Source organism: Fusarium odoratissimum (assembly GCF_000260195.1).
Source record: "Fusarium odoratissimum NRRL 54006 unplaced genomic scaffold supercont1.3, whole genome shotgun sequence".
Lineage (NCBI taxonomy): Eukaryota > Fungi > Ascomycota > Sordariomycetes > Hypocreales > Nectriaceae > Fusarium > Fusarium odoratissimum.
In genome coordinates, this window is record NW_022158689.1 from 262,095 (window position 1) to 286,465 (window position 24,371).

A 24,371-nucleotide genomic window follows, 5' to 3' on the forward strand; every position below is an offset into this window, starting at 1 on the left:
AGGGGCTCGTGACCCAAACTTAACGCGGGAATGACAGACATTTTTAGGGGCTGACAAAGATGTCGTCATAATTGTTCATGCCGAGACAAGCGCTATTTAGACCGTTTTTATTTCTTCAATTCCTCGGATTAGAGGACCCTTTCTTTTTGGGTAGAGTTTATGCACTTCATTCAGCTAAAACCCCCGCTCAAAATGATACCCCGAAACCTCCGGTCATTCTTCAAAAGTCATGGGTCGTTTTGCTAGCCTCTGAGCCCCAGACATGCTGATCTGCCGCTACACTACCTAGATACCAGAGTCCTCCTGAGTCGCGTTGTTGTGCTTGTTAAACATTGTATAATACGCAGCCCAGTTTGCACACGTCTCGGAGTACGTAGGTAAGATCCCCGAATTTTTGAACATAGGTCCAATAACTTCAGGGGACTCAACGAACTGAAGCGCCAGACCACCCGATGCGTGGAAGGCGATCTGAGGGCGGAGCATTAATTCCGAGGATCGAGGTTGGGGAGTGCGGCGAAACTTACATGACAGTGCATTAGCCAAACACCAGGGTTGTTGACTAGAAAATGTTAGTCCCGTATACCACTAAAATAAAGGAATTACTTACTTTGGAAGGCGATAATAATGTATCCATCGACTGGTAGGAGTACAACATCCCGACGCGGGGGATTGTCCAGCTGAAGAGTAAAGTTTTTCGGATTGAACTCTTCAGTTCCTGAATCGAGAAGAACAAAGTCATGTCCGTGCACATGAATAGGATGCGCAACAGGTGCTTGCGTCTTATAAACTTTGCGGTGCCCCTTTGTCGTAGAATTATGAATCGACTCCGTAAACTTGCCCTCGATAAGAAAAGCAACCCACGTTCCATTCTTGTAGTCGAGAGTCACAGGTTCATACCCAACAGGAAACTGAGGGTTATCCCATCCTTTTTCAGAAGCAATCTTGACGAGACTTAGGCTCGGTTCTGCCCAGTCAAGATAGAAGGACGAATTGGCGAGGACCCATTTGTGCATCACGGAGTCTTTCTTAAATTCGTTGGGATACCCGACGAGATGCACTTTGAATGAGTTTTTGATGTAGTCCTCGTTGTGCTGTGTGATGTTACGCTTCACAATGGGTTTGAGTTTCTCACTGGGCTCGTCCTGGCACCCGTAGCAGATGTTATCCTGTCTGGGGGGAGGTGTCCAAGGGATGGACTTTGAAGTAGCGTCGTAGCGGATGATGCCAAGATTGGACCTCGCGCCGCCGTTCTGACAATCGCGAGCGTGCATCCAGAAGTTCACGTTTCTGCTATTATGCCCCTTCACAGCTGTTGCATTGACAATAATGTCGTAGCGCTGGCCAATGGCGATGTTGATCATGTCTGTTTCGTAGGGCTCAATGGGGACAAAGTCAGTGGCCACGACCCAGAATTTATGGCTGTCAATCCAAAAGGTTGTGTGCGTTGAAGCAGCGGTGTTGACGAGGCTCATCTTATAAGTCTTGTTTTGCTCGAAGTGGAATGACGTGAGTTTGGAGTCACCCTTGCAGTTCTTGTCTAGAGAGGGACAGCAGTAGTATCTTCCGTTGCCATTCATAAGCATGCTGTCAGGAGCTGGAGGGCGGCCTTTTGGCTGTTAGTACTGATGAGATTCTGTTGGAAGAGGGAGCAGTACCTAGGTATTCGAGTTGGACTTGGGAGAAGGTAGTTTTGTGAAAGTTATCAGTGATGAGAACTGGTCCAAGATCAACATCGTAGTTCATGCTAGTCGGCCCATTGATCTTCAGAGCACCTGCTAGCCCATCGGCATCTAACCTAGCGTTAGTAGGAAATGGTGATAGAAGAGCTTAGATACTAACATTGTAGACTGAAGTGGCCTGAAACTGTTAGATATTGTCAAAGATTTGAGGAGATGTGACTCACTGTGATACCACGATGTTCCATATTGTGTAGCTCTCCAACTGTAAGTGAAGTTTTCACCCGGCTACACCTGTCAGCACTCTGGAGGTCAGTGTTAGAAGGCGTTCAAGGCTTACTGGGATCGGGCATTCTGTCACGCCTGATACGCCGTCCATCCAGTTGGTATTTAGTTGGCGGATACCATGCCAGTGGATCGAAGTGCCGTTGAAGTTGGTCAATTTATTCACGACGGTGATTTCTTGCAAACGGTCAGACCAGATATGGACGCAAAGAGGTAGCAAAGCAACATGACCTACCAAAAGTATCTCCCCAGTTCCCCTCAAGAGTCGGTCCAGGATAAGTTCCATTGAACAGCATCCGATCAACCCAGTATCCATCAGGTGCGATCCTTTCATTAGTAACGTACAAAAGAAACTGCATCGCTTCAGTATCGGCTTCAAAGCGCAACAGATGAATGACTTACCTTGCGAACTTTGCCCTCTGGAATGATCTCCTCATAATCGGTATAGATGTCAAAGTCAGTTGACCAGCACTTCCTATTTGTAGGTGAGTTGCAGGCTCCATCAATAGACTTTGCATCGAAAGCATCAACAAGGGAAAGATCTTGAACCGGGGAGTATGTATGAGAGAACTTGGTTTGGTCTGTGAACCGGTGGATGAAGAGAAACTCTGTGAGTCTCTTCCAGAAACCCATATTGGAAGGCTTGAAGGGTAACCGGTTGTAAATGGAGAGAAGAGGGTAGGAATGGCAGCTGGAAAGAAATGGAGGGCTACGCGGACCCTGATGGAGAAGAGATGTTGATATAAACGCCCAACACAGTATCTTCTCACAATAACGCAAGCTACCTAAACATTTTATGATAAGCAGTACTGCAGCGGCTGAGAAGCCATGAACTAAAATGTAAAAACCCGCATGGTGGCGCCAGAGATTACGAACGAAGTCATCGTCAACACCGCCATATCAGCACCAACTCATTCGTCAATGCCACCCCCAACGTCGTAATATTTGCGTCGGTCTAGGCGTGAGCTTTCTACCGGCATATGTGTAGTATCCAAATTGAGGAATCACAGCAGCGCTGAAATGCAGGATTTCAATAATGCGATGCAGAGGGTAAGCCATACATGCAGCTGAGAGCGGGGAAACACCAATATACGGCGTACGTGGTGTTGATGGATGATAAGATGATATGGCGTTATCTTGATGATAAGATTATACCTCAGCTTATGGTTTTAAAGACATGGTCTAATTTAGTCGAGTATTGGATTAGGCATGTCTCAGTTTCCCAGGCTACGAGTTTGCATCAATAGTCTTTGAACTATTGACCCAAAGCGGATGTGACGCTACCCAAATGGTTTTGGCACGAACTGCTGGCGGGCGAGCTGATTGGATGAGCAAGTATCCTCGCTGGGCGTCGTGCAGTTTTGAGGGATAATTTATTGAAAGGTTAGGTAGGTTAGATGCGACTTCGTGTAGAGGGTGACGGGTTGTGCAGATTGCTGACCGGTCTTGGCCGGGAGGATGCAGGTAAGCTGCGTGGCTGGATGAGGTTGTATCGGTGGGCTAAGATGCTAGACGGCGTGGATTTGGGGTATGACAATGGTTTGTTCTCGTTTGATTAGGTCTGTTCACTCAGTATGAGCTTGAATTTGCCGACATTGTGTTCCGGAGAAGGAAACTGAGGTATTAAAGGCCCAATCCCTCATAGTATCTTTTGATCAATAGCACCGCCAACTATCGCCATCATGGCTACTCCCACGGACCCCCTCAACTTCATCCCCGCAGACGTATTCTTCCCCACCGTTCCCAATTTCACTAAACCCTCGGAGATTCTTACCGTTGAATCATCTGCTTCAACATCCCCCAGCGATCCTCTTCGCTATGCTGCACACATCACTCTAAAGGGCGAGCCCAACACTCACTGTCTAGTCCAGTTCGCATCGCCGCAGATCTGGAGAGTCAGATATAATCCAAAGTACACTGCTGTTTCGGATTATGATGATTTCAACTCGTGAGTTCCCTTTGTGAGCTTTTGAATGTTTAGTGCTGACGAGAGCAGGCGTACTATCGTTAGAGATACTTTCTCTAGTCTGGTAGATGATCTTCAGCAGGATTACAGGGACTCTGAGGCTTGGAACTCACATCCTGCTCAGGAGGGATGGTTTTGGAAGACTTCTTTTGAGCAGAAGGCCCCAGACCATTGGGTTCTCACTGTTAGTCACTCAGCACCCCATCATACTATCATCTAACATCCTCTAGACAGTTGAGTACGAGACCAAAGAGTCCACTGGTGTCCCAAACACAGCTCTCCACTTCTTCGCCTCTCCATTCCGCATTGTCGTAAGTATCCTTCAAACACTCACATCTCTAATCTCACATCATTAGGCGACAAGGAAGCTCAAGGCTCTCGACGCAGACCCGGCGTTCTTGAAGACCGTTGGTATCGACACTGTGTCTGAGTACGAGCAGATTATCTGGCAGACAACCGACCAGACATTCTCTTATCAAGGTAATCCAAGCATCGGTGCTGTGAACAATGTCGTTTTCAACATCAAGAAGCCTGGGTCAGCGGCGTATCTTGGTTTTGGAGAACAGGGTGGACGGACTGTTATAAAGAAGCCCACTTATCTCAACTTCTTCTGTAAGTATAATGTCACGATACAATGGAAGTTGCTGACGAGTTAGGCTATGATAACTTCAACTACTCGAAAGTCTATGGTCTTGGAGCTCTGGATACTCGAGAGCCACTGTGAGTATTGCTCAAAATATGTTAGCCACCGTCTAACCGAGCAAACAGTTACCACTCTACACCTTTCTTCCTGGAGATGAACGGCACTCCGGATCGAAAGAATGTTACTGGCGTTATGGTGGATAACTACTCTCAAGTTGCTATCGATCTTGGCAAGAATGATTCGCATACCATCAGTGTTGCCACGCGCTTCAATACCTTTGATGCGTGGATTCTTACAGCTGATGATGTACCAAGGATGATTTGGTGAGTATGTAGTCTATTTGAGGAGCATCGCTTACTCACTGTCATTAGGCAGTATACCTCCATCGTCGGACGACCTAAGCTCAAGCCCCGATTCATTCTGGGTCATCATCAAGCATGTGAGTTCTACGACATTCCCTACGCCCACATTCATGACTGACATATCAAGGCTATGGTTACTCGAATGAAGGAACTGTTAACAACGTCGTACAACGGTACAGAGACTCCGACATCCCATTAGATGGGATGCATCTCGATGTCGACTTCCAGGCAAGTCCACTCTCGAAACAGCTGAGCTTGACTGACCACAACAGGATAAATACCGTACTTTCACCAACAGCAACAAGAATTTCCCTAACGTGGGATCGTTCCTGAACGGTCTGAAGGCCAAGGGAGTGAAGAGCTGCACCAACATCACTCCCATTCTTACTATCCGACCCTCAGATGAAGGTCCCTACAAAGCACTGGACAGCTTCTGGGATGTGAACGATAAGAAGAACCCAGAGACCAAGTAAGTCGCGGCGGCTTCTAAGCCGACATTGGCTAACAGGTATAGTCTTCTGGTCGCTGATAAGCGATACCTCGACGGTCTGCCCAACAACCAACCTCTTTGCTGGCGCTACGACGGCGGTCTTCAGAACCTGGACCCTAACAACGTCAATCAGCGTGAGAGATTTGCAGACTATATTGGTGCTCCTGACTATAGGGATGACTATAATTTCTCTGAAAACTATAACAGCGGATATCCCTTCCACGGTGGTGTTAGCTACGGTACTAACCTCGGAACTGTGAGTCCTTGTGCGCCTAAAAGAATAGGGCAGTACTGAGCTAACATGTGCAGCCCGGATTCTATCCTGATCTGAACAGGAAAGCTGCGAGGAAGAAGTGGGGTGAGCAGTATCAGTATCTCTTCGACAACGGTCTCGAATTCGTCTGGCAAGGTAAGCCGCGCGATACAACATGTCAATCGACTCATGGTAACACTCTCAATAGACATGACAACTCCCGCTGCCGCAAAATGCTACGGCGATTCCCTCGGGTAATTTCCCCCTCCCCCCTTCACCTAACCTTCCTAACAATACCAGCTTCCCCTCCCGCCTCCTCATGACAGACGATAGCTACACCAACCCCCCCAAGACCAAAACCGCCATCGAGCTCTGGAGTCTCTACTCCTACAATCTCCACAAAGCAACGTATCACGGCCTCAACAATCTCAAAGGCCGCGAGAACAAACGCAACTTCATCATCGGCCGCGGTAGCCAGACCGGTATGCACCGCTACGCTGGGCTCTGGACCGGCGATAATGGTAGTTCGTGGGACTTTTTCAGAATCTCTGTTGCGCAGGTGCTTGCGTTGGGGTATAGTGGTTTGAGTATCGCTGGTGTAGATATGGGTGGTTTCACTGCTGATCCAGCTAATACATTGCCGAATCCGAGATGGTGTGATCCGGAGTTATTGATTAGGTGGTATTCGGGGGCGTTTCTGCTGCCGTGGTATAGGAATCATTATTTACAGCATCCTGAGGCGAGCTCTGGGGGTTGCAAAGCTTTTCAGGTAAGTATATTCTTGAGATACACCGGCGAGGTACTGACAAGAATAGGAACCCTGGGCTTACGGCGATATTCTGAACAATTTCCCCGGTCCTCTTCCGCCTGACCAGGCTGCGTTGTATCGCTCCGTTGTACCAGTTTGCCGGTATTACGTGCAGCTTCGATACTCCCTCCTCCAAGTCCTGTACGACTACATGTTTGCCAACCTGATCAACGGTCTACCAGTCGCACGTGCAATGGTAAGTCCCGCATCTCCCCAAGACATGACTCCGTTACTAACCCACCAAGCTCGTCACCGATCCCTTTGACACAAGCCTCTTCAATTCCAACCAAGGCTTTATCGACAACCAGTACCTTCTCGGCCATAACATCCTGGTCTGTCCTCAGGTTGAGCAAAAGGCAGGACGTCGCGACGTGTATCTTCCAAACTCTGATAATTGGTATCCCTCCAACCTTCGTGTTAACAACCAAGGATTTGGCCCAGACCCGATTCTGAAACATGCTGCTGTGTTGCAGAAACCAGCTCCTGGTGGGAAGATTGTGGACTATGATTGTCATATTCCTGATGCTGTTGCGGATCCAGAGCAGGTCGCTTATGTCACTCCTGTGTATATCCGAGGAGGTGAGTAGAGACTTCTGGTGACATGGATAAAGCTGACAGTTGTGAAGGTGCTATCATTCCTCAGCTTGATGTTCGTCAGTGGGTCAAGGAGGGCGATCTGAACTCGCCTACCATTCATGTATACCCAGGTGGCAAGACTACTGTAAGTACTACTGCGACGCTCAAACAACTTACGCTAAGTGTTCTTGCAGTCATACTCGATGTATCTCGACGACGGTGTCAGCCGCGACAGCGCGCCCATCGACTTGCCCCAGCACAAGTACAAAGACGCAGCACAGTACACCAAAGCAAAGGGTTTCTACCGCGAAGTCAAGCTTACTCAGGTACAAACACTCCTAGCCCTATCACTTCTGCCACAAACTAACAGAGCTCCAGGAAAACACCAAGACAAACCGCAAAATCACCATTCGGCACCAGTGGGACGGCTACGACGCCAAAGCAACAATCGGCGACACCTACAACTTTGCCATCTGGACCGTTCAAGCCACTGCACCGCCCGAGTCACAAATTAGTGTCGACTTTGAGGATGAGAACGGGATGACTGTTATTGACTCTGGACTGACGTCGACTTATATCGTAGGTCGTGGTGTTTTGACGGTTAGCGTACCGGTGCATCTTGTGCCGTCGCTCAAGACACCCCAGAATTATACGCAGGGCTCTTTTGCAGATCGGTACCTGGCTATTAATGTCAGTGGGCTGCCTTGAGAATGGCATGGGGTATTGGATGGGGACACTCTCTTTGCGTCGTTTATTGGGGTTGAAGTCATTCATGAAACATTGGCCAGATTAAAATACCATTCATTACTTGCATCGTATCATTGATACGTGGAGATTTGGGCAGGCAGTGCTAGCGCTAAAGTCGCGCTAGGTACCTCGTTGGCTTCAAGAGTATCTCAATTCGAACCACGTACTTATGATAGGGTCATACTATTCTAACACATGATTACGGTTCCTCATTAGATTTACGATCATATTGTTCAAATATGATGACAAATGTTCAATTCTCTGGCCATCCTAGGGTGCTGGACACCGCCTTTGGGCCGTTTCTCTTCAACGCCCGCTCATAACCGTCTGTGTCACATTGGGCTGCGAACAGTAACATCCGGTGCTACAATGATGAGATGCTCCTTCACGTCAATTAATTCACAGTCTTCAGTGTGTTTTCCTGTTGAATTAGCCCATGCACCAGACGAACAGCACTCAAAATAGACATCGTGCCACGAATCATCAGTGGAGCAGCAAACACCTTGTCCATGTCTGCATCGTGTCTTTGCTGCACCTGCATAATCTACGACATGCATACCCGCAACATCCTCCTCAATCAAGTGTCTTGCAGGAACACGGATCGCCAGTACATCCGCCAAGGATCAGGGCATCATATCATCAACACCACGGAAGGCGGTCATTGACTCACGCCATCGCCGATACATACTACGTTGGCAATCCACTTGGGCATCAATTATACCACTTAATCCAAGGATACAAAACTCTGACTCATGACAACAAGTTCAAATTTCTACCTGCCAGCAAATCTAGCATCGTGTACCATCCCCAATATGCATGCCACATCATCGCGATTCCACCAGTGGGGCTTCACCGCCAAAACCCATTAATCGGTATGGATACCTATTTCAAGCCCTACAATTCTCCTCAATTCTCCCCTCAAACTGCCCATCACTTTTCTCCAAATATCCCCTGTCTCATCAAATGTCCCGCCAGAAGAATGCGTCTCATACACACCAAAACCTTCCAGCTAGAGGAATTCTACGGCCAGCCTCCCGAATATGCCATTTTATCACACACATGGGGTCCCGACGAGGCCACGTACCAAGACTGGCAGGGCAACCTCGAGCTGATGAAGCTCAAGAAAGGTCATCAGAAGATTCGTCGCGTCTGCGAGCAGGCGAGAAAGGATGGCCTCATGTATCTCTGGTGCGACACCAACTGTATCGACAAGAGCAGCAGTTCAGAGGTCTCTGAGGCGTTGAATGCCATGTTCTCTTGGTACAAGAATTCATCGGTTTGTTATGTGTATCTGAGTGATGTGGCGCCCATTGATACGGGCGCTTTTGATCCGATGGTGCAGTTTAGACAGTCGAGGTGGTTTACGAGAGGTTGGACACTGCCTGAGCTGTTGGCTCCTACGTCGGTGGTTTTCTTTGCGAATGATTGGACGACTATTGGAACGAGAAAGACGCTTGCCAACACGATTTCGTTCGTCACCAAGATCGATCAACAATATCTCGACTGCACTTTTTACAAAGCTAGTATCGGCGAGCGCATGTCTTGGCTATCCAAACGAGAGACTGAAAGGGTCGAGGATATCGCATACTGCATGCTGGGTATCTTCGATATCAACATGCAAATCATTTACGGCGAAGGAATGCGGGCGTTCATTCGACTACAGGAAGAGATCATTCGTGTTTCTAACGACCAAACACTCTTCTGCTGGGCCTGGGACGAGCGCTACGTTCCTCACGACTGGGCCAGCATTCTCTCCCCATCACCAAAGACCTTCGTCGACTCAAGCATCTACACAGAATGGCCTGTCCATGAGGCAAAGACATACACCATGACGAATGCTGGCCTTTCAATCAGGCTACCCATCATGAACACCATCACCGAATCAGTCGAGCAATGGCTTGTTCTCCTCAACGCCAGACGAGACTCAGAGAACCAACAAGTCGCACTACTTCTGAACCGCCTACCAGGAAAGGACCGCTGCACTCGCAACCGAACACCACCCTGTCCAGTACCAGTCCTCACAGGATCTACAAAACTCCGAGAAGAAAACATGTTCATCGCCGGAAGTCGAGAGCGCGCCTCATACCAACCCGACTTCCACGGCTACGGCAGCTACGAAGTCCTCGTCACTCTTGATAGCGGCGCCATTCCCTACGACAGTATAACATCATGCCCCCGCCTCGAGTCCGGAACTATCAGCCTCCAATCATGGGACCAAGCAGGCCACTACGGCCGCGTCCTCGCCATCCAAGGCATGCAAAGCATAAAAAAGAACGAAAAGCGCGCATCCGTCTTTATCGCCACCCTCGTCTTCGGCATCGAAGTCATCGGGTCCAAGATCGAATGGTTCTGCAAAATCCGGGGCATACAAGAATCTTCCTCCGCCTTCAGCAACAGCACCCTCGAAGAAGCAGTGTACGAAGAGGAGCAGGATATTCGCTCTCAACTTGCGAGGACAGGGCACTGGCGGGCTATCTTTGATCAAGAGAAGGATACGACCTCTGATACTGTGAGAAAACATGAGATTGATCTGTTGACGTCGGTGTCGTTGAGTTCGGGGGTGAGGATATCGGCGTCGTCGATGATGGCGGTTGCGCATTTGCAATTGGCGCATATTGTTAAGCCGGCGGAGGTTGCACCGTGGGATGATGGGCATAAGTTTAGGACTGCGGATGGAGCGAAGGATTTGTCGAGATGGTTGAGTGCTTTGGAATAAGAAGGAAATGAAAGAAATGGTTTACGTACATGATTTAATGAAAATGATAGATACACATACACTAGAATACCTTTTGCATTTACAGATTGAACAATGAAGAATCTTTATCTTTATACCTCAGGGACAGACATATTTCTACTTCATCTTGATAACTGTCTTCTTTGGACCAAACTCCATAAAGTCCTTCCCCTCAATAGCAAGTCTGCTTACTGTAATAGCCGTCTGCCTTTCTTCAATCTCAACATCCTGATCGCCTTTTAAAACTACCAGGAAGATCAACTGATTCACCAATCCATTCCTCAACACTTCCTTCTTGAGTCTCGACGCAACCAAACACCGATATTTCCCCGTCGGTAAAGTCATGTTATGCTTAAAATTCCTCTCCGTAACACATCCAATCGCCTGATCAGTCCCGGGTATAACTACCTCACTGAACGGATCAGTTCGAATATCAAGCGTTACAGTCCATCCTTCCAGTGTAACCACCTTGTCATCAATACTGACCATCCGCGGAATGAGATCACCGTTCTCAGTTTCTGTTTCAGTAAGATCAGTCGGATACTGCACAGTTCCGCCCCAGCCGGCCCAACTCCAGCTTGGGAAAGCCGATCGTCTTGTAGGCTTGACTGTATGGTCGTGGACCCAGGCCAGTGACTGAGGGAATTCTTTGAGTGGCATGCCCCATTCAAAGCCTTGGGGATAGACTGGTTTACCAAAGCGTGCGAGACCGCCTTGGAAGGCATTTAGAGAATCACCATCGTTGGTAAGAGATCGTGAAGTATACGTTGTCACCGCTGATATGAACATGGAGGAAGTTCGGTCGAGGAACTCGGTATTCGTAGCCTGGACGCGTTAGTGTACAGGACATTTGAAAATGGCTCAACAAACCTCAACGTAACCAGCTTTTATCTTCCCACCAGAAACTTTAGTCCAAGTAAGGTCCAAAGCCGTATTGTGCGCCTCAGCATAATCACTCGGCCCCAGCGTCTCATTACACTGAAGAATCCATTGCGTCTCCGTCAAGTACAACTTTCTCGTAGACAAAACATCCTCTTGCCACGTCCAGGCTCTCGTTTGCCAAACGGAAGACTTTATCTCTGTCATGATCTGTGGAGGGACTACTACAAGCTCCTTTCCGTTGATGCGCTCCCGCGTAGATCCCACGCGTGGCTTTGAGATTCCAGGAATGCCGTAGTCGGAGCGCGGACCTGCGACAGCAAAGATCGTTATTGTGGCGCAGTAGTAGATTAGGTGCATGAGTTGTAGCTGTTTGGCTTTGCTAGCTGCTTGTTCGGGCGTTGGGCTGGGGCTTTGATCGATACAGAGGGCATCAACCTGCACAGTTAGCAACATTTCCAAGAGCGAATGAGACTACCTACCCATAGGTATTGCTTTCCAAGCCTTTTGGTCAGAGTGATGGCATCCTCAATCGTCTGAGGAAGTGTCCCAGCCTCCAAAGCCCCATCAGCTGGGTGAATACCGCCCCAGACATAGCTGAGAGCTAGATAGTCGCAGTTATCAGGACAGTCCACGACCTTTCGGGTATTAACGTCCAGCATTCTCGTAATGAGTAGGCCTTTATCGAACTTAGCATTGCATTGTTCTGAGTGATGCTTCCGGCAATGCTCAAGGCCCTTCCTAATATGATCAACGTTAACCATCCCTTCGATAACCCTGGCGCTATAAGAATCCTCTGAAGAAGAGTTTGGGTGCATAGCAATGGCTTCACCCGTCATCATAGCAACTCTCAACTGCTGACCCGCGCTAAAGAAACTCGGCCCAGACATATCGAGACCAGGTGTTGAAAGACCAAACCAAATGGCGAACTTTGGCTTATGATCTTCCGGAACGCCTTCCCAGTGATCTTGTCGGATATGCCACCGGTAGGGAATGAGAGTGAGAACAGTAGTATCGTGCTCTGGTGGCGGTCTAGGAATGAGTCGATAGAGCAACCGACATAGCGGGCAAGAAGGCTTCATGTGAAACTGTGACAAAAGACCGAAGCGTAGTCTGTATTGTTCCTGTCTTTCAGCGTGTTGAATATACTGGGCCTTTTCTAGCTCGCCTCTCTGGCTTTCATCTAAAGGATCCGCTTCGTTGAAGGCGCGAATGATGTCGAATTTGGCGCATCGTGAACAGAGCTCACTTGGACGGCGGCGGAGTTGTTCTAAAAAATCTTCATCCTGCTTCGTCCATGGCTTCGTGACACCATTTATACTGGGGAAGATCTGAGTTGGCTGACTCTGAATCAAAGGACAAGGCTGGTCTACCGGCTCGAGCTTACGGCAGAAGTAGCACAGTCTTGAATTCTCGATAGACATGTTGGATGTTAGTAGAAAACGACTGGAAGTGGTCTGTGGCTGGGTCTTGAGAGTTATCGCACTATCACTTAAACCATTATACAAAAGCGTCCGAATATTCTGGCTGCACTCTTGTAACTTAACACACAGGTTAGAGGACGCCAGACTATCGAACTAGTATTTGACTGCAAGAAACGCCCTTTTTACTGCGGGGTTGAGCGTCAGTGGTAAGACTGAGTGGATTCTTGAATGCAATGTTGCGTACTCCGTACCGGGTGATAGGATGAGATCAGACAAGGATTATCAGCCTAGCCCACTTCGAAGTGGAAAACGCCTTGTACAGCCACAGCAGACGTGCTCCCAGCTGAGATTTTCAACCCCCATACATCGGCGCTGAAGCTTTCGGGAGATGAAGGCCTGGGACAGCACTTCTTTTCATTTCACTCAGGAATTGGCATTTCCGCCAAAAGTCTTTTGTTAAGCTTGCCGTTTGCAGATTGCTTTCAGAGCTCATCTAACACCATTTCGGTCCAACACATTGTTCTGATCAGCCCTGGGTCGCAAGAATGTCGGCAGCACTTACGGCTCGGCTGGCTCAGCCATATCCTGGACCTTCACTTCCCAGTCCATCGCATATCCGCCTCGTCTACCTACACCCCGGAACAGATGAAGCTGTTTATTGCGAGCCAATAACCGTCTCTATTGAATCCGCACCAAGTTATGAGGCTTTATCATACACCTGGGGCGATCCCTCCCGTAGAGAGAGCATCAACATGACCACGCAAGGCTCCGAGACTACGCAACAATTCTCAGTAACTTCCAACTGCTACTCTGCCCTGAAACGCCTTCGGTATAGAGATAGGACCAGGGTTCTGTGGATTGACGCCTTGGCTATTGATCAATCTAATGTTGACGAGAGAAACTATCAGGTCAGTCTCATGTCAAGGATATACTCTCAAGCTGCGAGTGTAGTCGTTTATCTCGGTGAATCTGGAGACAACAGCGACTTGGCCATCGCATTCATCATGGAATGCGATGGCCCATCCCAAGGCACCACGTCTCTGAGCTTTCCAAAGTCGGATATCTTGATGGGTGCACTCCGGAATTTCTTCCTCCGCCCTTGGTTCACCAGGGTCTGGGTAATTCAGGAAGTCTTCCTATCAACCGACAAGATTATATACTGTGGAGAAAAAGAACTATTACCTCGTCAATACGAGACTACGGTTTCGATTGCCATACGTGGTTTCAGCATCAAACAGACATTTTGAAGAGGAGACTACGGAAGAATTACTGCTGAGGGATCTACTTGATTCGAGGCATTGCGAAGCAACTGACCCTCGTGATAAAGTGTACAGCCTGTTGCCCATACTGCAGTCATTCAATAAATCACTCGGTCTGATACCAAGGTACCAGGACACACCAGAAAAGATCTACACGGATTGCGCTCTCTCTCTATTGCCAAGTTGCGGCTGGAAGATTCTCTACGCTGTGCAGGGTCAATCAACCACATGGAGGCTCCCATCCTGGGTTCCAGATTGGAATGTCCTGCCTCAGCGATATATCATCGGGACAGCTCCTTAGCTTGAAATGAGTTCGTTTTGGACAGACAAGGTGCTCCCAGGTGTTCCCCGCAAACCGCAAATCATCTTACGTAGCTCGGATAAGGGACAGATACCAGTGCTGCATGGGCATGGATATTCATGTGGAAAGATATTGAAACTGGGGTCAACATACATCGCGGGTCAAACACCATTCCCCGCTAAGGAGTGGTATAATCTCGTTAACAAGATTGATCTATCAACACGAGTCGACAAGTCTGGATCTGGTTCACCCGACCCGAAGTTTCCTCATCGATCAGAATCCTTCGTCAAGTTCCTTCGGCTTGCTCGTTACCTTTACTCTTCGAGCATGAAAGAAGAAGAAGAAGACCCTGCAGATGATCTGCCAAGACCAGACTTTGTCATCGGCGGCGCACGCAGCTCCTACGAGGGATACAGATTTGGTTCCAAGTGGAAAGATACAATACGGAAATTGGCCACTGAGAGGAAAGATGGAGTGCTACCATTCAGGGATATCCCTTTTCACTATGCTGCGGCGGGGTGGCCGCCGAGTTATGGGAATACTATAAGAGGGAATCTGGAGGCTTGCCATCTGCGGCGGTGTTTCGTTACAGATACAGGATATTTCGGTCTTGCACCTGCGGAAGCAGAAAATGGGGACCGGGTTTTCTTATGCGTTGGGGCGTCGGTTCCGTTTGTTCTGAGGGAAACTCAGAGCAATGGAGGTGATGAGTTTGACTTGGTTGGGGAGAGCTATCTGCAAGCTGGCGCGTGGTTTGAGATGGTCAACAATGACAGTCAACCTCAAGCTCTGTATATCATATAATTCTAGTAACTTAGTAAGCTTTATCTACTTATCAAGACTCAATCCTGATAAAGAATTCCTGCTCATCATGCTTCCTCTCAACAACTGCCCTCCTCACAAGATCATCCGCAACAGCTAACCTCAACTTCTCTGTCGTACACGGAGCATCCAGTACCAAAGGTTCACTAACACCATTCATCTCCCTCGCAGACTTAACTGCTTCTCTCAAAGCGAAGAATACAGCACAGCCCAAGAACAGAGGAGGTTCTCCTACACCTTTGCTGCTTTGGATGGAGCCTAGCTTTGACCAATTGACGGGGTTGCCTTGGGAGTCGTGTTGAAGGGTATTAACGTTGAAAATTTGAGGGATGTCGGAGAAGCCTGGGGCGGGTTAGTGGATAAGGAATTGGGTGGATGAGAGCAGGAATTACCAGGGATTTTGTATGTTCCTGGGCCTTTGGTGAAGATTTCGCCTGATTTCATCCAGAGGGACTCTTCCATCGTGAAGAGACCTTGGCCTTGGACGAAAGCGCCTTCGATTTGACCGTAGTCCATTGCTGGGTTGATAGAGCGTCCAATGTCCTGCAGGAGAGTCAGCACGGATTGGGGATTGCTTCAGTGACCACGTACCATCATGAGATCAGTTCTTAGTACTGTCGAGTCTCCAGTGAGAGTATCCAGCTCCACCTCAGATATGGCCCTAAAGTCATCGTTAGCAAAACCCCCGTACAAGGATGATACAGTAAAACTTACACTCCTTGCGTAAAGTAATAGTACCTAAGCCCTCAAAGTCAGCAGAGCTTCACCACCAGAGACCAATCACTCACATAGGCAAAGGATCCTTCCAATTCCCCCACTCATACCCAATTCTCGGCATCTTCCAAAACCCATTCGCCGCCAAATTCACTCTATCCCTATACGCCGCATGCGCAATAACCGCCATACTAGCATCCTTACCAAATTTCTCCCTATACGGCTTCAACCTCTCATTAATCTGATCACAGGCATTCTTCACAGCTTGACCGTTTATGTCACTACCAGACGATGCAGCGGTCGGTGAAGCATTGGCGACTTGGTCGGACTGGGACTCTTTGTTGTAGATTGAATCGACGCTCACGTTAAGCTCTTCGGCTGCGACTTGGGTCATTTTAGTGTAGAGCCCTTGACCCATTTCTGTGCCGCCGTGGTGGAGGAGGACGGAGCCGTCTTCGTAGATTTTGACGTAGGCTGCTGCTTGGTTGAGATGGAGGGCGGTTGCGAAACTGGTTCTGTAAGCAAGGCACTGCTTAAATGTTTCGGGAGACGTACCTTAGACCAAACTTGGTTGGGATTCTAGAGATACCTCGCTTCTTGAAGCGATTCTTCACATTGAACTGTTTGATGGCGGACTTGCGCTTCTCAAACTCGGAGGAAGAACTAAGCTGCTCCATCATGGTGGGAACATGGAAGTCGTCTGTGATCTCCTGCAGGAAGGGTGTTCGTTGACCGACTTCGTACAAGTTCCGCATGCGAAGATCATCAACGTCCATGTTCAGAGACTCTGCAATCTTGAACATGATCGTCTCAGTGATGTACATCCCCTGTGGACCACCAAATCCTCTGAATGCCGTGTTGCTGACTGTATTCGTCTTGCAGACGTGGCCTCGAATCCAAGCATTGGGAATGTGATAGCAGTTATCGACGTGGGTACAAGCTCGGTCCCTATTATCGTTAGCACCTATCCCATCACCTCCAAGGGCATCTTACATGACTGCACCGCTCATATCCAGCGAAGCACCCGCATTATTATAAATATCGATATCCAAAACCTGAATCTTACCCTGCTCATCAACACCAACCTTCCACTTTGACTGGAACGGATGTCGCTGCCCACTAAACGCAATATCCTCATCACGATTCAACATCATCCTCACAGGCCTTGAAGTCTTTTGCGCCGCGAGAGCAAGATACATAGACAGAGCTGTCGTTCGTGACTCTTTACCTCCATATGCACCCCCCATTCTTCGAACGCGCATGTTGACTCTGTTCATAGGCACGCCGAGGACTTGAGCGGTGAAGACTTGGTTCTCCATGAGGTTTTGGGTCGAGATGTATACCTCCATTGAACCATCTTCCATGTGCGGAATTGCAAGTGCTGCGTTGGTTTCGAGATAGAAGTGTTCTTGGCCGCCCATGCGGGTGGTGCCCTCGAGGACGTGGGCGCATTTGCTGAATGCTTCGTCCAGAGAACCACTAAGGGCCTCACCCTTGCGGAGTTCTTTGCCGTGTTTGAAGAAACTCTTGGCTTTGATGGCTTCGTCGATTGTGAAGATGGCAGGGAGGCGCTTGTATGTTACTGTGACTGCATCGGCGGCAGCTCGAGCTTGAAGCGCTGTCTCGGCGTAGATCATACCAATCACTTGACCGTAGTAGTTGGAATTTCCATCTGCAAAGATGAGCTCATCAAGAACAACAGGGCCCCAGGTATTCTGTTCCTTGGTGATGCTATCCTTGTCGATGTATCCGACTACACCAGGCATCTCCAGCGCAGTTGAGTAATTCACACTAAGAATCTCAGCATGAGCTGCTTTGGACATGACCAGAGCTCCGAAGAGTTCGTTGTGCTGCCGTGGCATGTCATCAACATATTCTGCTTCGCCGGTACAGTGCTTGACGGCGGAGAGGTGAGGAATCGGACGGCCGACTTCCTTGGTACCCCGGTTCAACATTGACGAGGTGAAGTTGTCACGGTTACCTGAAGAAATACCGCGGTGGATTTCTTCGATGAGATCGGCGTCGACTTCGCCGAGACCTAGATCGTGAACCACTTCGTGCCAGAAGCGGAAGAACATGGAGATCGTGAGAACTGTGGCGCGGTTAGGGAAATATAAGTTGGATGCTTATAGGGATGAACTGACCTTTTCGGTAATGTGCCATGCCACCAGGTACTCCAAACGGAAGCTTGAACTGCTCCAAAAGTGCATCAATCGCAGCATCCAATGTCTTCATGTCAGACCACTTCTTCCCCATGACACCCTGCTGTGCCTTATCAGCCATAACAGTCGTCGGCGCCATACCGCCAATGGCAAAAGCAGCATCCTGAACAACACCATCCCCATCCAATTTAACTCTAAAACCAGAAGTGACGATAGCGATGTCATCGTCTTTCCTCTTCGCCTGCTTGTAAGCCTTCGTGATCTCAAGATTCTCTTGACTTGGAAGCGGGATCACAATCTCTGTTATGACTCCATCTTCTGGAAGTGCAGTTGTTCTGTAGGACAAGAACCATGAAGATAACGGAATCTCAGTTGTGCCGCGAGCTTGAGAATGGATCTTTACCTTAGCGCCTGCAGCTAGAAGAACGGGCGCAGAGTCAGAGATGGGACTTGCTGTAGCTAGACTTCCTGCAAGACTCGCCACGTTCCGAATCTGTCGGCCCGCGAAGTACCGAAGTTGTTTTCGAAGGGCTTCTAGCGCTGATGCTCGTCTACCAAGCTTGGCGTAGAGCGTAGTACACATCTCCTCAACCTTGGTCAAGGAAAGGTTTCCAGGTATACTGATATTCTTCAGCGATTCCAGCTCAGCTTGTTTCATCTGCAGAGGATCGACATTGAAGCTATTCAGCTCAGCGACATCTGCTGCAAACACGGAGACGCGATAAGCTCTCTTCTTGAAGCGAACTTCGATCTGCGTCTCACTCGCGCCACCGACGATCTTGGCCTCTGGATACACGCCCTTCAAGTCGATCAACTGTTGGAGGTTTGTTGGTCGGAACCAGAGTCGTCGATCATCGCCGTAGCATATCGGTTGAGGTTCGTACTTTCGTAGCGCTGGTGGGAAGATGGGCTCTGTTGAGGGGTCGTATGGTAAGAATGTCTCGCCGAATGCAGGTTTGTCAGGGGATCTTGGAGGTGTACTTGGTGTTTCGTGAGGCCTGGGAGCTGTGATGGGTGTCTCCATCTCTTTCGGGCTCGATTCATCCACGGCAGTTGAGCCGCAGCCTCTTGAGTCGGGATTATCTCGACAGCAGCCTCCAGGACGACCGCAAGAGCCTGTCTTGTTTACTTCACGCGCGACTGTCGCATAGTCGTCTTCTGTGTTCTTCTCGGGAGTTATCTCTTTGCCGCTGATCTCGGCGATGGCCCCGTTGAGGTCCTCTGTGATGAAAGTTCGTGCTGCTTCGAAAATGGGTTTGTAGCCGGTCTAATCACTGTAAGCAGATGAAAGAAAAGCTAGCTAGGGGTATCTTACACATCGACAGAGGTTTCCGTCAAGGTGCCCCTGTAACTCGACTTCGGAGTTGGTAAGGTGGAATTTCCCATCTCGGTATGAGTTTCTGATGAGTGCATACAAGCTCATGACAATTCCCGGCGTACAGAAGCCGCACTGCGTACCACTACTCCAATTAACCTCATACCTTCACTCAACCCATAATTTCACTTACTGCATCTTCGCAATCCTCTCCTGAAGCGGATGCGGCCTCTTGACAGTCCCCAAACCCTCAACAGTGATGAGACTCTTGCCATCAACGCCAACAAGTGGATACAAACAAGCATTTACAGCAAGATGTCTCACCCGTCCATCTTCCAAAGTCTGTAGCACTACAGTGCATGCTCCACAACCTCCTTCTCCGCATCCTAATTTCGTCCCTTTCAAAGAATCTTGAGCTCGGATCCAATCGAGAAGAACCCAATCGGGATTGGGGTTCTTTACCGTGACTGGTCGGCCATTGATGTAGAATTTTATATCGGAGGTTCTGTATGTTGTTTTTATGAGGGCTGCGAGGGATTCAATTGGGGTTTTGGGGGCTGTTTCATCGGTGTCGGATAGGGGCGGTGATGGGAGAGCGTCTTGTGAAGCCTTCATTGTAGCGATGTGAATACTGAGTGAGATAGACGTCAATTGGTACAGATGAATACAGAATTAGGTTTGGCAATTCATCAAACATCAAATGGGAGAAACAAAATGGTCAGCTCAACTAGCCCCCTCCCCTCTAAAGTCAGCCACTCGGACTAGTTGTAGTTATCACGAACTATCATCCCACCCTTGCCCAGTCCCCATCCTTGAATGATACGCCACCCAACGACTCCCCCGCATTATCACAACGGCCCCATTCTTGTTGATTGGTCTATTCCCGGGATTTAAATCTTGAAGCGTTATCTCCCGTTGTGTTTCCGGCACGTTGTACATAGATGAGGGGTTTGTGTGGCCGAGATAACCGAATTATCTATCTAACTCGAAAGTGGGAGGAGGATGCCCACTTCTGTTGCTAATATTCCCGAGTTATTACTTTACCCCGCGTCGATGCTGTAGATTGAGGATCTGCTTGCATGAACTCGAGCGGTTTGGGGACCTATTGGATCGGAGGAATAGTCATTCCCTTTATTATACTTTCTCATTTTGGTAGGTAATCTATCTGTTTCACAAGAGTGGCACAGTCTCTTCAACGCATGGATAGGCGAATGCAGACCCTCTTGAGCTCATTCTATGGTCCAATCTCCATCGAACATGGGGTTAATCTTCAGCTGACCTAACACATCCTCGCTCGCATTCTTCTTATCAACTTCCTTATCGCCAATTGTCCAGTTTGTGATATGAATACCCAGCGTCAAGTTCCCCTGCCCAGGAGTGTAATTATCCATTCCCTCCCCCGCGTCCATACCAACGACGCTTCTCCCAAGCCTAAATTCTGAGTCTTTATGCAACATCTCAAAGCGCACATTAGACATCTTCAAGTCAAAGTTTTGCATCGGAGCAATCGTCATGAGCGCTGCACAAATCCCCTCGCAAACAACATCGTCAATCTTGACTTGCATCGTCCTCTGAGTATCGATCTCCTTTGGATCACCGTAAAACGGCGATGCGCCCAGAACAGCTGACGGAACATACGCATCGGGCTTGATCCACCGATTATGAATGATGCGAAGCTTGCTTACAGACACGTCGCTTACATTACGTGGTTTCCAGCCCATCTGAATAATCGCGTTGTTCCGGGCTTTCCAGATCGTAAGAGCGTGAAGTTGGGCTCCCGAGTGATATAGTTTGATGGCATCGTCATTGACGTGCCAGAAAACATCGCGAACTGAACCTCTGTACATCTGGGTTCCGTCGGTTTGGAAGTAATATGCCCCAACTTGCTTGTAATCACGGATATACGCGCTGACCTTGTTGTCTTCCTCGTGAGGAGTGCTGTTCACAGGATAGAGATCCATGGTGTTGAATGGCGGGGAGTTCAGAGTTGGACCAATGCAGTGCCATGTCTGATTATCCATTACGGACTGGTGCCAGAACATGCGGAGACTGTACCGGTCGTCCTTCACTGAAGTATAGTTCTTGACTGTGTTGGCCATGTATACATAGTTCTCGCCCGACAGCACTCCATAGCCGACCGTATGGAAAGTGGGGTGTTTCGTTGTGTATTCCAGCGCTGCTTTGACGTAGGCACCAGGCTCGAAATATACATAGTGAGTGTTCGGATGCAACTTGATATGGTCTTTGCCGACAATGCCATCCTTCTCTATCCAATGAATTCCAGATTCGAAGATCATGGTTGGTTTGGACCCGAAAGTGTCTTGCGTCACCTTGCCTGAGTGGATGACTTGGACATTGCTGGATGTCTTACACGGAACAAGGTCTTTGGGAAGAGGCGGGCTGGCGAAGATGATAAGACCATTCTTAGGCTCCTCGCTGACAATGACACCACCATCATTCACATAATCAGTGCCGTTGGACCTGTACGTGACGAGATCATCCCGAAACTCAACAGAGAATCTCGCCCCAGACTTTTGGAAAGGTACTCGAATCAAGACAGTATTATCCTTTGGGCTCTTGATTTTGAAACCAAGGTCAACAGGGCGAATTACAACGTTGGAGGCTGGGCCAATCGAAGATCCGTCGGTAGTAACAATCCGAACATCGACGTCTTTGCGGTAAACAAACTGCGTCCAAGCCATGTTGATGCCCTCATCTGCCTCAATGGTAATCCCGTCTCCATCCGCAAAGTCATACTCTTTCTCAGGCTGAGCTGGGTCGAACATCTTGCCGTTGCCGTTACGGGGAATTGACTCATAGACGAAAGAGCGATGGAAGTCATCTTCACCCGCCAGTGAAATAGAGACCTTATATCGCCGTGAACGTCGAACCTCATCAGCCGCTACCGAAGCATTGGTGTTGATGACTGAGCTGTCGTGCCACCATGTCGTGACATCAGATTTAGGTTCTTTTCCTTCGCAAAGTCGGGCTGCTGTGAGGAAGCCGAAGAACTTCCAGCATGGTAGTACCATATTTGTAACTAGCGATTCAAGAAGGGATAATCTCAGCGCTTGAAAAATTCTCAGTCATGCTCGGCTTCTTAGGTATAAATATTGCCAGCAGACCTCATCTTATAGATGAAATCACATACTTGAACATATCCACATGTCAAGAGGCCTCATTGCGTGTCAATTGCTTGATCAGATACAGAAACGGACCGACAAGACGTTGTTGGTCCAATGATAGGCTCTATGCCGAGACCCCATACATCTTGGCATCCACAGACTTTAGCGAGTAAAGCCGACTGATTCCTGCGGGTGCGGCAATTTCATGCAAATACATGTCAAAACTTCCCGAGAATCACTCCGGAGTGACAAGAAACTCTTCTGGTGGCGCCAGTGATCAAGGGAATAAATATTGTGACTTTGGACTATATAGAAGACTTGTATATGAAGCGTTTATTGCTCTTGGTTCGAGGCTGAACATAGCAATCTCGCTTTGAATTGACTTATGCTACTGCCTGCCTCTGACAGCTTTGCAAGATACCACTTGACATTAACCCATCCAAGAAAGAATGGCCAGTCGAGTCTAGCACTTGAACTTCATAGACTTCCACTCATCTCCAATGTTGAAGCAGTCATAGAGATTAAGGCCCTTCTGGGAACAGCCCTGGCAGTTCTTCTGCCTATATCTAATCACTAAAGTAAAAGCTGGTAAGCAGGGCTCGATATCGTGTTGATAGGGATTACAACTCACTATGACAGCTGCTTTTCCTTCTCTCTGCCATGCTAACAGCATGGTCTGCACCAGCCAGGTCTTTGATGCAATGCCCACTCTGGAAACCTTTTCTGGATCGCTGGGTATGGCATGTAGTGGTAGTCTAGAACCTAGCCGTTACCTCGGCAGCTCGGCTCTCGAAATGAGACTTTAAGCCAGCGGGAAGGGTGTCAATAGGGTTGGCTAGGGCTGGAGCAGCGAGAAAAGCAATGGCTGTGGTGATGAAGACGTTGAAGGGCAGGTTGGGCAGGGGGGTTGGTATACAAGTCCAGATGAAGGCAGTGTTGGATAAAGATGAAGTCGGAAAGATGAAGAGTCATTCAGATGTTTATAGTCGCGATGTCCTGGGAGGAGGAGGTTTAGCAAGCGTGGCTCCCTTGCCTGCTTCATGCATTCAACATGTTGTGGCAATCAATATCACTACGCCGCTTGACTGCAAATATACGGTGTGCTCTGGCGTCCATTCAGTGCGAGGATATCAATATCTGCGGTTTACTAACTTCCGGATTAATACGGCTCCCGAGAAAACGTTCCTGAGGAAGGCTGCAGGAACTGCAATAGTGACTGCAATCAGCAGTCTGTATAATGGTTTTATTTGAACCCGCATAAATGGCCCCCAAGAAACAATGCTGGGACCTCAATGGAGCTGATACGTACTGCATATATCCCGCATTTTTATGTGTATATGAAGGTCTAGATTCAAGGCAACGCCGCCTATTTAAAAGCCCTGCGTAAAAACATGTACACATACTAAGTTAGCTGGCGTTTCTGACGTTGCTGAAAATAAGAGTCGGGATCCGATTTATAGTAAGGACGAGGCTCGCTACTATCATCACATTGAGGAGACCAGTCATCGAGGGTTGAATAGTTGATAGCAATCTATGTCCGAAGATGCGTTCAACTGGTCAATTCCAACAAAGAACAAAGTTCCAAAGTCTGCATAGTGATTATGGGATCTCAGCCAACGGGCAGCTATAAATCACATTCTAGTAGGGGCTCGTGAACTCAGCTGAAAAGGGAGCCGGATCATCCAGCCGAAAAAGGGATCATGCAGGCTCGGAGTTTTTAACACGATGCAAGTAACTCTAATTGGACTCACCCTTTATGAATTACCCAAAAGAATGGTACGAGCTAGTTGTGTGGCATTGGGGGCGGAAAAGAAAGTCTAGACTGAGGAC

The 24,371-nt window shown here is 48.6% G+C and overlaps 9 protein-coding genes across 10 annotated transcripts; 5 read left to right on the forward strand and 4 right to left on the reverse strand.

Moving 5' to 3' along the window:
• Window positions 1–3: 3 nt before the first annotated feature.
• Window positions 4–2,789, reverse strand: FOIG_02489 (uncharacterized protein). Its single transcript, XM_031199800.1, has 9 exons — window positions 2,364–2,789; window positions 2,197–2,314; window positions 2,017–2,138; window positions 1,904–1,964; window positions 1,840–1,857; window positions 1,656–1,790; window positions 608–1,606; window positions 525–559; window positions 4–468 (listed from the first exon to the last, which is right to left on the reverse strand). Exons 1-9 carry the CDS (start codon window positions 2,592–2,594, stop codon window positions 286–288), a joined length of 1,902 nt encoding a protein of 633 aa, XP_031069568.1. The 5' UTR covers window positions 2,595–2,789; the 3' UTR covers window positions 4–285.
• Window positions 2,790–3,643: 854 nt separating this feature from the next.
• Window positions 3,644–7,767, forward strand: FOIG_02490 (uncharacterized protein; the record flags this gene model as incomplete). The annotated part of the gene is made up of 18 exons (XM_031199801.1): window positions 3,644–3,909; window positions 3,958–4,111; window positions 4,158–4,238; window positions 4,284–4,539; window positions 4,584–4,647; window positions 4,696–4,893; window positions 4,942–5,009; window positions 5,060–5,148; window positions 5,205–5,372; window positions 5,424–5,678; window positions 5,732–5,831; window positions 5,884–5,929; window positions 5,976–6,444; window positions 6,491–6,679; window positions 6,729–7,062; window positions 7,110–7,204; window positions 7,254–7,385; window positions 7,438–7,767. 18 exons carry the CDS (start codon window positions 3,644–3,646, stop codon window positions 7,765–7,767), a joined length of 3,294 nt encoding a protein of 1,097 aa, XP_031069569.1.
• Window positions 7,768–8,730: 963 nt separating this feature from the next.
• On the forward strand, window positions 8,731–10,644 carry FOIG_02491 (uncharacterized protein). Its single transcript, XM_031199802.1, has one exon. The coding sequence runs from the start codon at window positions 8,786–8,788 to the stop codon at window positions 10,520–10,522; it is 1,737 nt and encodes a 578-aa protein (XP_031069570.1). The 5' UTR covers window positions 8,731–8,785; the 3' UTR covers window positions 10,523–10,644.
• FOIG_02492 (uncharacterized protein) lies at window positions 10,613–13,021 on the reverse strand. The gene is made up of 3 exons (XM_031199803.1): window positions 11,902–13,021; window positions 11,411–11,857; window positions 10,613–11,365 (listed from the first exon to the last, which is right to left on the reverse strand). The coding sequence occupies exons 1-3, from the start codon at window positions 12,841–12,843 to the stop codon at window positions 10,658–10,660; spliced, it is 2,097 nt and encodes a 698-aa protein (XP_031069571.1). The 5' UTR covers window positions 12,844–13,021; the 3' UTR covers window positions 10,613–10,657.
• Window positions 13,022–13,388: 367 nt separating this feature from the next.
• FOIG_02493 (uncharacterized protein) lies at window positions 13,389–14,090 on the forward strand (the record flags this gene model as incomplete). The annotated part of the gene is made up of 1 exon (XM_031199804.1): window positions 13,389–14,090. One exon carries the CDS (start codon window positions 13,389–13,391, stop codon window positions 14,088–14,090), a length of 702 nt encoding a protein of 233 aa, XP_031069572.1.
• A 203-nt stretch (window positions 14,091–14,293) lies between these two features.
• FOIG_02494 (uncharacterized protein) lies at window positions 14,294–15,243 on the forward strand. The gene has a single exon (XM_031199805.1). It carries the CDS (start codon window positions 14,410–14,412, stop codon window positions 15,205–15,207), a length of 798 nt encoding a protein of 265 aa, XP_031069573.1. The 5' UTR covers window positions 14,294–14,409; the 3' UTR covers window positions 15,208–15,243.
• On the reverse strand, window positions 15,102–20,144 carry FOIG_02495 (uncharacterized protein). The gene is made up of 10 exons (XM_031199806.1): window positions 19,610–20,144; window positions 19,417–19,561; window positions 18,084–19,368; window positions 16,933–18,031; window positions 16,495–16,887; window positions 16,014–16,448; window positions 15,940–15,963; window positions 15,817–15,886; window positions 15,618–15,768; window positions 15,102–15,567 (listed from the first exon to the last, which is right to left on the reverse strand). Exons 1-10 carry the CDS (start codon window positions 20,029–20,031, stop codon window positions 15,239–15,241), a joined length of 4,353 nt encoding a protein of 1,450 aa, XP_031069574.1. The 5' UTR covers window positions 20,032–20,144; the 3' UTR covers window positions 15,102–15,238.
• Window positions 20,145–20,489: 345 nt separating this feature from the next.
• FOIG_02496 (uncharacterized protein) lies at window positions 20,490–22,552 on the reverse strand. The gene has a single exon (XM_031199807.1). The coding sequence runs from the start codon at window positions 22,446–22,448 to the stop codon at window positions 20,646–20,648; it is 1,803 nt and encodes a 600-aa protein (XP_031069575.1). The 5' UTR covers window positions 22,449–22,552; the 3' UTR covers window positions 20,490–20,645.
• A 192-nt stretch (window positions 22,553–22,744) lies between these two features.
• FOIG_02497 (uncharacterized protein) lies at window positions 22,745–23,865 on the forward strand (the record flags this gene model as incomplete). Of its 2 annotated transcripts, none has more annotated exons than XM_031199808.1 (2): window positions 22,745–23,129; window positions 23,181–23,865. In XM_031199808.1, the coding sequence occupies exon 2, from the start codon at window positions 23,403–23,405 to the stop codon at window positions 23,790–23,792; it is 390 nt and encodes a 129-aa protein (XP_031069576.1). In that variant the 5' UTR covers window positions 22,745–23,129; window positions 23,181–23,402. The 2 variants fall into 2 exon arrangements, with proteins under 2 accessions (XP_031069576.1, XP_031069577.1); XM_031199809.1 differs by having other exon boundaries at window positions 22,881–23,129; window positions 23,227–23,792.
• Between the last annotated feature and the right edge of the window lie 506 nt (window positions 23,866–24,371).